This window comes from Lepidochelys kempii, chromosome 5 (genome assembly GCF_965140285.1).
Source record: "Lepidochelys kempii isolate rLepKem1 chromosome 5, rLepKem1.hap1, whole genome shotgun sequence".
Classification (NCBI taxonomy): domain Eukaryota; kingdom Metazoa; phylum Chordata; order Testudines; family Cheloniidae; genus Lepidochelys; species Lepidochelys kempii.
In genome coordinates, this window is record NC_136384.1 from 71,974,705 (window position 1) to 71,990,043 (window position 15,339).

The 15,339-nt window shown below is 41.4% G+C and overlaps 1 protein-coding gene across 8 annotated transcripts in view; it reads left to right on the forward strand.

The window, feature by feature from the left end:
* APC (APC regulator of Wnt signaling pathway) overlaps positions 1-15,339 on the forward strand; it is a 189,215-nt gene that overhangs the window by 85,002 nt on the left and 88,874 nt on the right. For all 8 annotated transcript variants that reach the window (XM_073344697.2, XM_073344696.2, XM_073344701.2 and 5 more), the window contains one exon: positions 14,845-14,953. In XM_073344697.2, coding sequence (XP_073200798.1) covers positions 14,845-14,953 — 109 coding nt within the window. The remainder of the gene's footprint in view (positions 1-14,844; positions 14,954-15,339) is intronic.

The window sequence follows — 15,339 nt, forward strand, 5'->3', positions numbered from 1 at the left end:
CCGCCAAATCACAGCTAGGGTGAAATGCTGGCTGGGATTTCTTCCTGGAGCTCTAGGAAAAACAGAGTTAATAAGACACATGCACCTCTAAATATACTACCAAGTACATAAAGACTAACAATATTTTTCACATCTCAAGGACGATTTTAACCAGTTGATTCTGGGAAACTTTCACGGGAGAGTGTGTCAGCCACTTTGTTAGAAGCTCCTGAGATGTGTTGGATGTCGAAATCAAAATCTTGGAGAGCTAAACTCCACCAAATACGTTTTTTGTTATTTCCCGTGGCAGTATGAAGCCACTGTAGCGCAGCATGGTCAGTTTGCAGGTGGAAACGCCGTCCCCAAACATATGGGCGTAGCTTTTCCAGAGCGTAGACAATGGCGTAACAATCTTTTCACTTTTCACTTTTCTTTTCATTGACTGACGAGTTGCTTTCCCTCTCAGACAGTTTTTTGCTGAGAGACACTACAGGGTGGAATTCTTTTTCGGTCCTTCCTGCATTAAAACTGCTCTCACACCATGCTCGGACGCATCTGTGGTTACTAGGAACGGTTTGTCAAAGTCTAGGGCCCTTAGTACAGGGTCAGACATGAGTGTCGCTTTAAGCTGGTTAAAGGCATTCTGACACTCTTAGGTCCACTGAACGGCATTTGGCTGTTTCTTTTTGGTTAGGTCTGTCAGTGGGGCGGCAATTTGGCTGTATTGTGGTACAAATCTCCTGTAATAACCGGCCAAGCCTAAGAAGGATTGAACCTGTTTCTTTGACCTTTGGATAGGCCACTTTTGGATAGCATCCACTTTGGCCTGTAGGGGGTTGATAGTTCCTTGACCCACCTGGTGTCCAAGGTAAGTCACTCTGTTTAGGCCTATTTGACACTTCTTAGCCTTAACAGTTAGTGCTGCCTCCCTAGTGCGCTCAAAGACTTTTTGTAGATGTTCCAGGTGTTCTGCCCAGGAATCCGAAAATATGGCCACGTTGTCAAGGTAGGTGACTGCATATTCTCCTAATCCCGCTAGGAGACCATCTACAAGTCTTTGGAAGGTGGCGGATGCATTTCTTAACCCGAAAGGGAGTACATTAAATTCATACAACCCGACATGTGGTGAAGGCTGATCTTTCCATGGCGGATTCATCTAGCGGTACCTGCCAGTACCCCTTGGTTAAGTCCAAGGTAGAGATGAACTGGGCCCGTCCCAGTTTCTCTAATAGTTCATCTGTGCGTGGCATTGGATAGTGGTCTGGGCGAGTTACAGCATTTAGCTTACGATACGTTTTTGCATGGACTATCTCCCCATCTGGTTTGGGAACTAGAACCACTGGAGATGCCCCTGCACTTCCAGAGGGGTGAATTACACCCAACTGTAACATATCTTGGATCTCCCGTTTTATAGCAGTTTTAGCTTGAGGAGACACCTGGTAAGGTTGGACTTTAATTGGGTGAGCATTACCTGTGTCAATGGAGTGGTATTCCCCTTCAGTCAGTCCTAGGGTGGCTGAGAACGTTGGCGCATAGCTAGTGCACAGATCCTGGATCTGCTGTCGCTGCATACGCCCAAGGGTCATGGAGAGGTTCACCTCTTCCAAGCCACCAGCACTTTTCCCTTCGTAGTAAACACCTTCAGGCCACTCAGCGTCGTCTCCTCCCTGGGCTGTAAACTGACAAACCTTTAACTCTCTGGAATAAAAGGGCTTTAGAGAATTAATATGGTACACTTTAGGCTTTCGGTTGGAGGTGGAGAATGCTATGAGATAATTAACAGGCGCTCCTGGACCGTGAATGGCCCTTCCCATGAGGCTTCCATTTTATGGGCCTGGAGCACCTTTAAGACCATGACCTGGGTCCCCTACTTTGAAGGAACGCTCTCTGGCATGTTTATCATACCAGGCTGTTTGCTCTTTTTGAGCATCCTGTAAGTTTTCTTTAGCAAGGGCTAAAGAGGTTCGGAGGGTGTTTTGTAGGTTGATTACAAAGTCCAGAATGTTAGTTCCTGATGAAGGTGTAAATCCCTCCCATTGCTGCTTCAACTGTAATGGCCCCTTAACCTCGCGGCCATATACACGTTTAAATGGTGAAAACCCTAAACTGGGATGTGATACAGCTCTGTAGGCAAAGAGCAACAGCTGCAACACTAGGTCCCAATCATTGGAGTGCTCATTTACGAATTTACGTATCATGGCCCCCAAAGTTCCATTAAACTTCTCCACCATGCCATTTGTTTGATGGTGGAAAGGAGTGGCAACCAAGTGATTTACCCCATGAGCTTCCCAGAGGTTTTCCATAGTTCCTGCCAGGAAATTAGTCCCTGCATCTGTGAGGATGTCGGAGGGCCAACCTACCCTGATAAAAATGTCTGCTAGTGCCTGGCACACACTTTTAGCCCTGGTGTTGCTTAGAGCTACTGCTTCTGGCCATCGGGTGGCAAAATCCATGAAAGTCAGTATGTACTGCTTTCCTTTGGATGTCTTTTTCAGAAAAGGACCCAGAATATCCACAGCTACTCGCTGAAATGGAACTTCAGTGATGGGGAGTGGCTGGAGAGGGGCTTTGATCTGGTCTTGGGGTTTTCCCACTCTTTGGCATACTTTACAAGACCGGACGTAGGTAGAAACATCCTTTCCCATTCCCTCCCAGTGGAATGACCCCCCCAAACGGTCTTTGGTCCTGTTCACCCCAGCATGGCCACTAGGATGATCGTGGGTTGAGCTCAAGAGCTTGGCCCAGTACTTAGTTGGAACTACCAACTGTCTCTGAGGATGCCAGTCTTCCTGGTGTCCCCCAGAAAGAGTTTCCTTGTATAAAAGTCCTCTTTCTGCAACAAACCTGATCGATTAGAAGAGCTGAGAGGCGGTGGGTTGCTCCATGCCGCTGTCCAAGCTCTCTGGAGGCTTTCATCTGCTTCCTGTTCGGTCTGGAACTGTTCCCTTGATGCTGGAGACATCAGTTCCTCATTGGATTGTGGACCTATGCTTGGTCCCTCTGGAAGCTATGTAGGGGATGGGTCTGTTTCTGTTGACTGTGAACCGCTCTCCGCTGGGGCACTATGTTGGGGTTCAGGCTCTGGCTAAGCCTCTTGTGTAGGGGTATGGGCTGCTGTTGGTTCAGGTTCGGTGGGGCCCTCTGGTGTTGAGGTTGCAAGTACTGGATGCAGTGCTGGCAGTGGGTCTGGTGCTGGTGGTTCCGCCGGTTCTGGTTCTGGGACTGGTTCCGTCTGGGTCTCTGGGACTGGATCCACTACTGCTGTTGCAGACATTGGCCCGGGGTCCGGGTCCATCACCTCTGACCGGGTCCTGGTAGAAGTCTCTGGAACAGCGCTAGGCATGACGGCTGGTTTAGTCTGGCTGCCACCCTCTTGGCTGACTTCACATGATGAGCCAAGTCTTCCCCCAACAGCATGGGGATGGGATAATCATCATAGACTGCAAAAGTCCACGTTCCTGACCAGCCCTGGTACTGGACAGGCAACTTGGCTGTAGGCAAATTGAAAGAGTTGGACTTGAAGGGTTGAATCATCACTTGGATCTCTGGGTTGATTAAATTGGGGTCCACTAAGGAAGCATGGATAGCTGACACTTGTGTTTCGGTGTCCCTCCACGCGGTGACCTTCTTCCCGCCCACACTCAGTTTCCCTCTGCTCCAAGGGTATCTGGGAGGTATCTGGGCCTGAGGACCTCTGGTGTGATTGCAGTGCAATGAATTGTAATCTGTTGGGGTTCTTGGGACAGTTGGCCTTTACATGCCCCGGCTCGTTACATTTAAAACATCGTCCAGCTGACGGGTCACTGGGGCGAGGTGGGTTGCTGGAGAACGGTGTGGTGGGACACGCTTGGGTGTTAGCCCCATTCTGACTCTCGCCTTGGTTTTAAACAGTTCATACTGGTTCATTTGTTCCTTAGGCATTTCAGCCGCCACCTCAGCTACGCATCCACTGAGCTGCGGCCTCAGCTCTACCATGTATTGGTGTGTAGAGATGCTGTACCCAAGGCAGGCCCTTTCAAAGTTTTCTAAGAAGTCCTCGGTATCATCGCCTGCCTTGTAGCTGGGGAACTTTCTGGGATGGGAAGTGGTACCTGGAGAAGGATTGCTAGGATTTGTTGGTATATTTTGCTGAGCCCTTGCCCCTTCTCCATCTCCAGTTCATGCTTCCTCTCTTTTTCCTTCTCTTCCTCCACATGCTTCCTCTTTTTCCTTCTCCTCCAGTTCTTTGGCCCTTGCCTCCAGTTCTTTTTTCCTTTGCCTCCATAGCTCTCCTGTGAGCAGCTTCTAGGGCTTTTTCTGCTTCTTTCACTGCCTCCAGTTTGGCTAACTCCAATTTGTGTAGTGCCTTGGTGTCTGTCATCTTTACCTCTCTGTTTTTAATTAACTTTACACCCAAGGGTTAGAAATAAAACAAACAAAACTTGGCTTGTAAAATTTTGCTGTGCTGTAATAGGATACCTATATTCTCTGATGGTGATTATCAGCCTACAGAAAAATCCAAAAAAATCCAACCCAACAACAATAAAAAAAATTTTTAAAAAAAAAACCAAAAACCCTAACACCTTTGTCTCCAGGCAAGTAGACAGAAAACCCCTCAAGTTACTTTTAGGTTAAAAAAAAAAAAAGAAACTAACTTCAGGTCTGTGAAGACTTGTGAATTTCCCTGCAGGAGGTTAACTACTCTGCCTTTAGGTAGAGAAAACTGCAATTCACAAAAGATAATTCCCTTTTGTCTCTGCTCTGGCCCCAAAGCAAAGCAAAAAAACCTTCCAAATATTTCCAGTTGGAGACCTGCTTTCTAGCAGCCCAAAGGATTTTAAAAATTTCCTTTTAAAATCTGTTTTTCTGGTTCAAAAAATCTCAAATTGATCGCAAAATGATTTCAGGTTAATCCCACCGCTCTGCCACCATGTCAAGGTTCCTTCCTCACTCTGAACTCTAGGGTACAGAAGTGGGTACCTGCATGAAAACCTCCTAAGCTTACTTTTACCAGCTTAGGTTAAAACTTCCCCAAGGTACAAACTATTTTACCCTTTGCTTTTGGACTTCCACTGCCACCACCAAACCTTTATCTGGGTTTATTTATTAGGAAAGCATTGTTTGGAAACGTCTTTGCCCCCCAAATCCTCCCAACCCTTGCACCCCACTTCCTGGGGAAGGTTTGGTAAAAATCCTCACCAATTTGCATCGGTGACCACAGACCCAAACCCTTGGATCTTAAGAACAATGAAAAAGCATTCAGTTTCTGAAAAGAAGGATTTTAATAGAAGCAAACAGTAAAAAGAATCGCTTCTGTAAAATCAGGATGGTAAATACTTTACAGGTAATAAGATGCAAAACATAGAGAATCCCTCTAGGCAAAACCTCAAGTTACAAAAAGACACATAGGAATATCCATTCTATTCAGCACAGCTTAATTTCTCAGCCATTTAAAGAAATCATAATCTAATTTATATCTAGCTAGATTACTTACTAAGTTTTAAGACTCCATTCCTGTTCTTTACCCGGCAAAAGCATCACACAGACAGAGCCTTTATTTTTTCCTCCCCCCTCCCCCCCACAGCTTTTGAAAGTATCTTGTCTCCTCATTGGTCATTTTGGTCAGGTGCCAGCGAGGTTATCCTAGCTTCTCAACCCTTTACAGGTGAGAGGATTTTTCCTCTGGCCAGGAGGGATTTTAAAGGGGTTTATCCTTCCCTTTATATTTATGACAGGCAGCAACTTGGAATTATACGCATATGCTTACACAACATTACTTCATAATAGAAACATCAAGATCCAATGCTCATTTTGGCAGAGCCATCTTACAATCGTTGTTCAAATAGATTCCTAGTGCCTATGTCCTGTGGTCTAGGTTGCTGCTTATGAATGACCAAAAGTGGAATGAATATATATATATAGATAAGCACTCAAAGAAGAAAAAACTTATTCACCTTACAGTAACTGTAGTTCAAGATGTGTCATCCAGATGTGTTCCATACCCCACCCCCCTTCTCTGCTGCTGTGGAGTCTGAGAACACCTAGATTCTGCATTGGTGAAGGGACTGAGGGATGATCGGGTTGCCTTGCCATTACTCCCTTGGGTTAGAGGCACGATGACCCTTAGGGCTTGTTTTCACTACCAGGGTAAATCGACCTAACTTATGCTACTCCAGCAACATGAATAACATAGCTGGAGTCAATGTAGCTTAGGTCGACTTACCGTAGTGTCCTCACTGCGCTACGTCGTTGGGAGACGCTCTCCGATTTACTTTACTCTCCTCAGAGAGCTGGAGTACCTCGGTTGACCAGAGAGCGCTCTGCCTTCAATTTAGCAGGTCTTCACTAGATCTGCTAAATAAGCAGCATCGATCTTCCCGTAGTGAAGACCAGCCCTCAGAGTACAGGTGCAGCCCCCAATGGATGCTGCTGGCCTGAAGAATCCAAACTCAAGTGTCTGGGGTACATGCACAAGAACAGTGTGCTATATAAAGAGAACACATCTTGAAGAACCACAGTTACTGTAATGTAACTAATCTAAAAGTATTTTTAACTTTATTTTCCTATGTTTTGTGTTTTAAATTTGTTTGACATGTTTGCATGCTAACTTTCTATTCTTAAATATAGAAATATCAGATATGTATTTTATTTAATTTTAAAAAACCCAAAGCTTTCTGAAAGTTCAATGAATCTTTGACATACATTAAAAGTTTCAAACAATTTAAACAAGAAAAACAAGTAGAACAGTTTTCTAAAACCAAAAAGAGAAAAAAGTTCCCACACCTATTATAGCCATGAAGTTCATCCCACTATGCCCATCATAACCCTCAACTCCCTGCCAGATTCACACATTTTTACTAAGTAGAAATAAAATGGATGAAAAATCAACTTTCAAGTAAGTTACACTGCTATAGCTGTAAAATGTTTTTTAATGTGTGCTTTCACATGCTTAGAATTCATGTTGTATTACATGTTCTCTGTTTTGTCCAAAGCTCATTTCAGAGTGAAACAGTATCCCTTCAGTGGCACATGTCCAACTGTTAAGTAAGGGTTGAGCCCTGTTTGTTTTTTCTAGTTTAGTGAGTTTAGTACCCTGGCCTTTATCACCCCTGTAACACATCAGCAGAGAACTGGACTGGACAACTTGTCTGGGACTGACGAGATGCTGGTAAATTGTCTAATAATGTATTCTTATTCCTTCTGTTTTGTCTTCCAGTGGGTGTGTGTGTTTTCTGTGACCTTTTCTCACCCTTTTTCTGTGTCTGACCACTACTTGCCTCTTTACTAGGCATTTCTAATGGCTACCAGTAATGCTTGCTTGTCCTAGGGGATTTTAATGCAACTTCAGTTGTTCCAAAGGTACAAAGTTTGTGTTTAGTCTAAGTATTAGCTATGCTACAGTATTTCTGAGGTTAAACAAACTTAATGTCAGTTTTCTTACATACTAGACTGAAACTTTCTGACAGTATTTTCAGTAGAAACTAATAGTATATCCCAGCTTTTGCTAGTTTAAGCATCACTGCCTAATAAATTTAAGTTGCTTTTCCAAGCTACTTTGCTTCAAAGATTTTTCATGTTCATAGATGTTTTATGCATTAGCTACTTAGAAGAGACACATGGTTTGCTTTTGGCATTGAGCAGAAGTTACTGTACTTGGTGAAAAATCAGTCATTTTTATAGGAAATTATTTTTAGGATTTTGGATTTGTTTTAATGTTCATTTTCTCATTTTATGGCCTAAGAATATAACTGAGAATATTTGTTATATGTGCAGTTATATAATATAAACAGTGTAGTTGATGTTTTGTTTCTGTCCTTTCTTTTAACAGAGGGATATTATTGATTCCCAAAAACAAGGCAGTGCCTATCCTCCACACTAGCTCTAGGTGCTGCAAGAAAGAACCCACATGGACATGCCTTGGGAACTGCTAACTTGTCAGAAAAGAAGCTTATGTGGCTATTACCTATGCTATTCCATTGGGGTTAACATATAACGGAATAAATTAGCAACATTTTATATTGAGAAAAATTTATGGATGTAATGGTCCAAGATATGCTTTCATCTGCACTGCTGCAACACCACTGAATTTGCCCACGTGTAACTGAGAACAGAGTATGGCCCAATGTGTTGTGTGTATAGATATGACAAATCTTCAATTACAAAAATGGGATGAACATTTGTGTTTTTGATATTTTTCCTTTGATCTGTAGCAATTCTTCCACCTTAAACTCTCAAGTTAAAAGGAGTTTTGCATCTGGATAGGTGGGTAAAGTGCCCTCCTAAGTGTCTGATACAAATTTCAGTTCATGAATCAGCTAATCAGATGCATCTCTGCATGGAATTGATACCGCACTCTCAATTTCTGACAGACAGGTTGCACATCATACAAACTATAATCATACATGGAACTAATTGACAGTTTCAGCAGACAGTCCTAAGACTGAATAAGCATGGATACTAACTCATTGTTGTATTCTTAGAGGTGGTCCCTCTAAGTGTTGAGGCATGCTATCAGGGTGCTGTGTGGGTTGATGCTGTGCCTGTTCTGTGAATAAGCAGATTCCAGTCTCCAGAGCTGTTTAATCTGGCACTTTTCATGAGCATTACATTATTAATAAAGAAAAGGGAAGAGGTGGAGGCTTGGAAGTGAATTTAACGCACTTCTCAAAATGGCCAGATGAATTATAGATTAACAGATTTGTTTTATCTCTTATCTTTGTACCTCCTATATTTTAAATAGGTATCTGGCACATTTTTTATATTTCATACAACTATTTTGTTCTACTTCCTTTAAGTTAAATCTCCATGTAGTTTTTAAAGTAGTATATTACTACTGCAATATTTTTTTCAGATATACTAGTTCTGTTTTTTTACATTGACATCAATAAAATATTGAAAAGAATTTAATTTCAGAGGCTGGAAGTTTATTTCATGTCAATAGAAGCGTTTCTAGGGATTAATATGTTTTGATGTCCAAAGCCTCACATTTCAAATCATATCATAGAACTGGAAGAAACCTCGAAAGGTTATCTAGTCCAGTCCCCTGCACTCATGGCAGGACTAAGTATTATCTAGACCATTCTTGACAGGTGTTTGTCTAACCTGCTCTTAAAAATCTCCAATGATGGAGACTCCACAACCTCCCTCGGCAATTTATTCCAGTGCTTAACCACCCCCTAACAGTTAGGAAGTTTATCCTAATGTCCAACCTAAACCTCCCTTGCTGCAATTTAAGCCCATTGCTTCTTGTCCTATCCTTGATCACTGCAAAATTTGCAAGTCGTTTAAACCGCGGACTAAGAGAGAAAGAGACATTAGGTTCCGGGCCATTCTCATGGAGTCGGTGCTGACCCCAGCTCTGGCGCGCTGCTCTGAGTCAGCACTAGGCACCGCCGCATCGCTGCACAGCGACCTCCCAGTGCCTTCGACTAGTCAGCACCGCTCCCCGTCTATGGGGCATAAGAAGGCTAAGTAAGTACCTTCTTCACAGCGGCACTGAGGTAAACCAGGGGCAGAGACTAGACCCATGTTGGGCAATCCTCAGTCCCCCCAGCCTCTAGGCCTCTGACTCATGTTGAGCGGAGTAGCCCAGCCGCGTCGGACTAGGCCTTCCCAGATGTCTGGATGCCGTCCACGCTGGTGAAAACTGAAACAAAGAAGTCATTAAGCACCTCTGCCATTTTCACATTTTCTGTGGTTATGTGAGTAGTGATGCAAATGTAATATATAAAACAGGGATAGGCAACCTATGGCAGGAGTGCCAAAGGCGGCATGCAAGCTGATTTTCAGTGGTACTCACACTGCCCAAGTTGTGGCCACCTGTCTGGGGAGCTCTGCATTTTAATTTAATTTTAAATGAAGCTTTTTAAACATTTTAAAAACCTTATTTACTTTACATACAACAAGAGTTTAGTTATATATTAGAGACTTACAGAAAGAGACCTTCTAAAAACGTTAAAATGTATTACTGGCACGCAAAACCTTAAATTAGAGTGAATAAATGAAGACTCGGCACACCACTTCTGAAAGGTTGCCGACTCCTGATATAAAAGCATGAAATAAAGTCTACCTTACATGATCTTTGTGTGTAGAGTATAGTTTTTATGTTCAAATGTGCTTTTTGCCACAAGTGTAGAACTCTTATGGTATCAAGTGCATAATCAACAATTTCAACTGCATTGGTAAATTTTATACATAAAGTATGAGACTTAATTTTGACAATGATTTCTTGCTCAGAAGATCACATCCAAATAATAGCAAAACGTTCTTTAAAATGTGAAGCTAACTTGATGGCAGCCCATTGGCCTATTAAATGAGTTCTTGGCTTTTGATGCACTTGTCCTGTTTATGCAGAGATTAGACAGGTAGAGAAATGATGTGCGCTTGCAGCTGTTCTGTATCTTCTGTAGCATTACATGCTGGTTGCTTCATAGACCGTGCAAGGTATTACTAGTAAAGTCTCATTAACTTTTGCCTCTGAATCAAAGAGGATCATGTAGTTATTTTACCATTTTTGAGAGAGAACAATAAAGGGGGAACAAAACTGTTTCTAGTATCTGAAATATTTTTAGAGATTTCCCTTACCTCCGTTGATGTTTAATCCATAATATAATTTTGGGATTTCAAAAGATTACTGGGCAAGACATTCAAAAATGCTTCAGTACATCAAAACCTTTAAAATATGGGGCAAATACTAGAAGTCATTTAAGCTAACTTGTTGTTTTAACAACCTGTGTGCACTATTTGATGTCTGCATTTTAGCGTACAGAATTCCAAATCTTGTTTGAACCATCTTTTAGGATTTAAGGGGACATAGCTACTACTTGTGTAGGAGCTGTTGTTCCCCCTGTACATCATCTTTATTCTCTCCTTTATTTTGTTTGGGCGTTAGCCTCCCTTTTTTGCTTTCCATCATTTGTTTTGTTAATCTTTCTCTCTTGTCAATAAGAAACATCAGTGGATAAATCTTCAAGCAGATTCTAAAAACAGTATATCTTCTACACACACATTTTTTACTACAAATAATTTGATGTCTGTAGACCGAATCAGGTAATCTTTTTGTTTGCATTCTTAATGTATCTATAGTCAGCAGTAGTTGAGAATTATCTGAATCCCACTTGCAGAAATTTTTTTTAAAAATAAAAATTGCTTTTAAAGACAGAATTAATTGCACCTTTGTAGATCTCACTTCACAACTGTCACCTCTGTTCCTTCCTGCAACACTAGAATAAGTACCCTCTTTTGTCTTTTCCTCACTAATCCGAGTATAAAACCTGTCTGTCTAAATATGTAGTCTTATCTATCTTCGTATTATTGTGTTATTGTGTGAGCAATTCTGGTTTAGCTTAACTGAAACTACAACAATGTGATATGGAAAGAGATTTCATCAGGTTCATGTTTAAATATATTCAGCGCCCCAGTCTTTTGGGTCTAAAATGAGGGGGAAAACAGCTAGGTGAATAGTGTGCTGCACGTTAATCTATTTTAAGACTAATACGGCTGTCATTAAGGTTACAATTCATTTTTGATGGATGTTTTTATGCTAGATTTGGGAATTCCAGATAATCCTTGTTATATAGGCCATTAAAAAAGATCCAAAATAACTAGGCTCCTGTTGTTTTCTCAGATATTTTAAAGCTTGCCATTTCCATAGTAGGTATTGTTCTCCGTTTCACCAAAGTATCCATGAATTAGAAAACAACAGCAGGAGATAGTTAGGGAATTAATAATGTGATCTAGATACCATTGCAAAGCTTCCATTCTGAGTCCAGTTAAGGTAACTTGTGGCTAAGGTTCTTTCTGTAATTAATATTGAGTTTGTCAGCAAAGCAGGTTTTAAACAGTTTGCCAGTGTGGTGAATACCAAGCATAACTATTTTAAAACATAGGTTGAACACTGTTCTAAATTAGTCCTTAGGCTTGGAAGCTTAATCAGGTCCAGGTCAGCATGGAAACATTGGCAGGGTAGTAGAAGGAGCTTGTACTACTGCTATCTGTTCGGTTTAAAAACATTTGTTTATGGTAGTGCGCGCACTGTGCTCTGTGCTTGACAAAGATTCAAGAAGGAACATGGGTCCTGTCCAGGGAGTTCACAATCTAAGGACAGAGAGAGAAAGAGACAGGCTAGGGAAAGGAAAATAACAGGCAAATTAATATGTTAACGTCCTATCCTATTGTTAAATAGCTGACTTCAGTTCTCAGGCTTTTCAGTCCAGTACCTTTTTATGAATACTGTATTCACTTAATGCTTTAAAATAAATCACCTGGAGAATTTTTTGTCCAGTTGTCTAGATATACTGAAACGTTAAGTAGTGAATTCTGAATAGTTGCTATATTAGGGAAGGTTATATCCATTACTATTTGAATAAAGTTAACAATATGTCAGTGGTTCCCAAACTGGGGTTCGCAAAATGTTACAGGTTGTTCTCCGGAAAAAAATTCTCTAATGGCGGACAGAGTTGTCTCTAGGGACCCCAGGTAGCATGGGGCCAGCAGCCCAGAGCCCCTGGACTTCCAAGAGCTAAGCAAATCAAAGCAAGCATATCAATCACACTGAGGAGATTTAAACTTCAAGACTCCTTAAAGAAATGGAAAGGGACGTGGATATTTTTTGCTGTTTTTAAAATTAAATAGGCAGCTAGTATTGTTTTTAAAATTATTATGAAGAACAAGTTTAAGCTTTGTTGTAATGTGCGTTGTTTGCCTGGACTGCTCCAGACCTGAATGCTTGTATAGGAGGAACTCTTTGAGTTGGCTTCTTAAATACCTTCATGCTGTTTCACATCTGATACTCCTGGATGAAACATAGGAGCCTTGTCTTATAACAGGCTTATTCAAAGTGATGCAAGCTACAAAAGTGAGATCTTGGATGAGTGTTGCCATTTGCATAATGTAATAAAAATACTGTAACGATAAATAATAATTAATAATAAATAGTGGGTAATAAGCATGGCATAAAAACAAATTTTATATTTCCAAGATCACTGCTTTTATAATTTATACTCAGGTAAAGGAGAAAATACCTGGAAATATTGATTTTTAGAGGGGGTTCGCAAGACTTGATATTTTAGTGAAAGGGGTTCACTGGTTGTTTGGGAACCACTGCAATATGTTTATAGGAACTTAGATTGAGAAAACCCTACCTATTGGAGCAATGATTCATCTGAAATGTCTACTAGACAGATTTACTTGGACCTACAATTATCTTTTTCCTTTTCTCTAATGTCTGTCAAAGAGCAATATGAGCATTTCAGAAGGGAAAAGTAATAACAGGAGAGACTTTTAGAAGAAACTATCGGTAGTAGATTTTTAGAAGAGACTGATTTCGGTGGAGGTTTGTATCGAAGTGGGATCTGCCTGTATGGATCTAGTTGTAGGATCAGGGCCTTGAAATTATTATTTTTGTATGCCTGTACCATATAATAACTATAGGGAATTGCAGTAAAGAAAATAGTCACAATTTATATTGGAATAAAATTATATTTCATAAAAAGAATAATAAAGAGAACTTAATAAATGGGTGATCAATTTTATAGATTGTGCTTATAACCATCTATAACACATACTACTCATGTCTGTAACATGCTTGTAAATATCTATAATTTATTAACTCATTATAAATACTTATAAATGTAAAAGAAATGGTCTGTAATCACCATTTAATCAATTTATTTGATTTTGAATCCATCATTTGGAATGGGAGGGAGGAGACAACAGGATAGTACAGAGACAGCAAATATTTTGGGGACTTTGCTATAATGGAGGATTGAGGTATATAGATTTTCTTTTAGTGCTAGTATCTTATTTTTTAAAAAGGTAATTAGTTTGCTACATTGGGAGAAGTATACCACCAAAAAGAGAAAATAAAATGGTCTAAAATGGATTGCACAGGATGTAAATTAGCACAGATCTAATAATACTTACCTTTCATATAATGCTTCTCATCTGTGGATTTCACCGTGCTTTTACAAAGAAAAAGAGGTATTCTACTTCCATTTTACAGTGGAACTTAAGGCACAGAGCATTTCCAATGATTTGCCAAAAGTCACACAGCAGAGCCAGGGACTGAAGAACAGAACACAGGTCTCTGAACTTCTCGTTCAGTTCCGTCATCACCAAGTCTCATCTTTTCAATTTGACACTTTATGTATATATCAAGGTTTACTGTGTATTTGCTGCCATATTTATAATTAAGGCTATGTTTTAGTCACGGGTATTTTTAGTAAAAGTTATGGACAGGTCAGGGGCAGTAAACAAAAATTTACAACCCATGACCTGTACATGACTTCTACTATATACCCCTGACTAAATCTTGTGGGGACTGGCCTGGGGGTGCTGCAGGGACTCGGGGAGAGGGAGGACGGCCCAGGACCCCCGCTGGTGCTGGAGGGGTGCAGGTGGCAATGCACAGCCCAGGACCCCCGCTCGTGCTGGGGGTGGGGGGTTTGACTGGGCCGGCAGGCTCCCTACTTAGCGCCACACTTCCCGGGAAGTGGGGACGTCCACCTTGCTCAGCTCCTAGGCGGAGGTGTAGCCAGGCAGCTCTGTGCGCTGCCTCTGCTGAGATCGCCGGCTTCGCAGCTACCGTTGCTGGGAACCGCGGCCAATGGGAGTGGCGCGGGATGGTGCCTGCAGGCTGAGGGAGCGCGCAGAGCTGCATGGCCATGCCTCCGCCCAGGAGCTGAGCCAGGCGGATGTTGCCACTTCTGGGAAGCTCCCCGAGGCAAGCACCTCCCAGAGCCTGCCACATCCCTGAGCTGCCCCCGGGCCAGGCGTACCGGCTGCTGCAGAAGTCAAAGGGTCACGGAAAGTCACAGAATCCATGACAAACTCGCAGCCTTATTTATAATTGTTAATGGAAACTTACTGATTTTGTTTTTTTAATAGATCTCTATTGCTGGCTGAGCTTGAAAAGGAAGAGAAAGAAAAGGACTGGTATTATGCTCAGCTTCAGAACTTGACTAAGAGGATAGATAGTCTCCCTCTTACTGAAAATGTAAGTATCTACCATAGCAGCTTATTGTCTCATGTAACTGGTGCTGTGATGTGCATTTTGATGCTCTGTATATTTTATAAACTAGTTAAAATTCTTTTTTTGTGAAAAGAGTGTTTCCTATGCTCCAAATAAATATCAAATATTCTGTTTAAATAATATAATTGCACTAATACCAGCAATTGCCTGCTTTCAAATGTCACTTTACAAGGAAAAATCCATGCAAGAAGTCCCCCTCATAGGGAGGAACATGGTGAAATCTCATGCTGTGTTAATTAAAATATGCTATTTTTACTCTTTTGACGTTCTACATCAAAGTCCTTAATTTCTAGCAGCTTCAGAATTTTCTTTAACTTTGAGAAGCAGTATTATGTTAGCCAAAAATACAG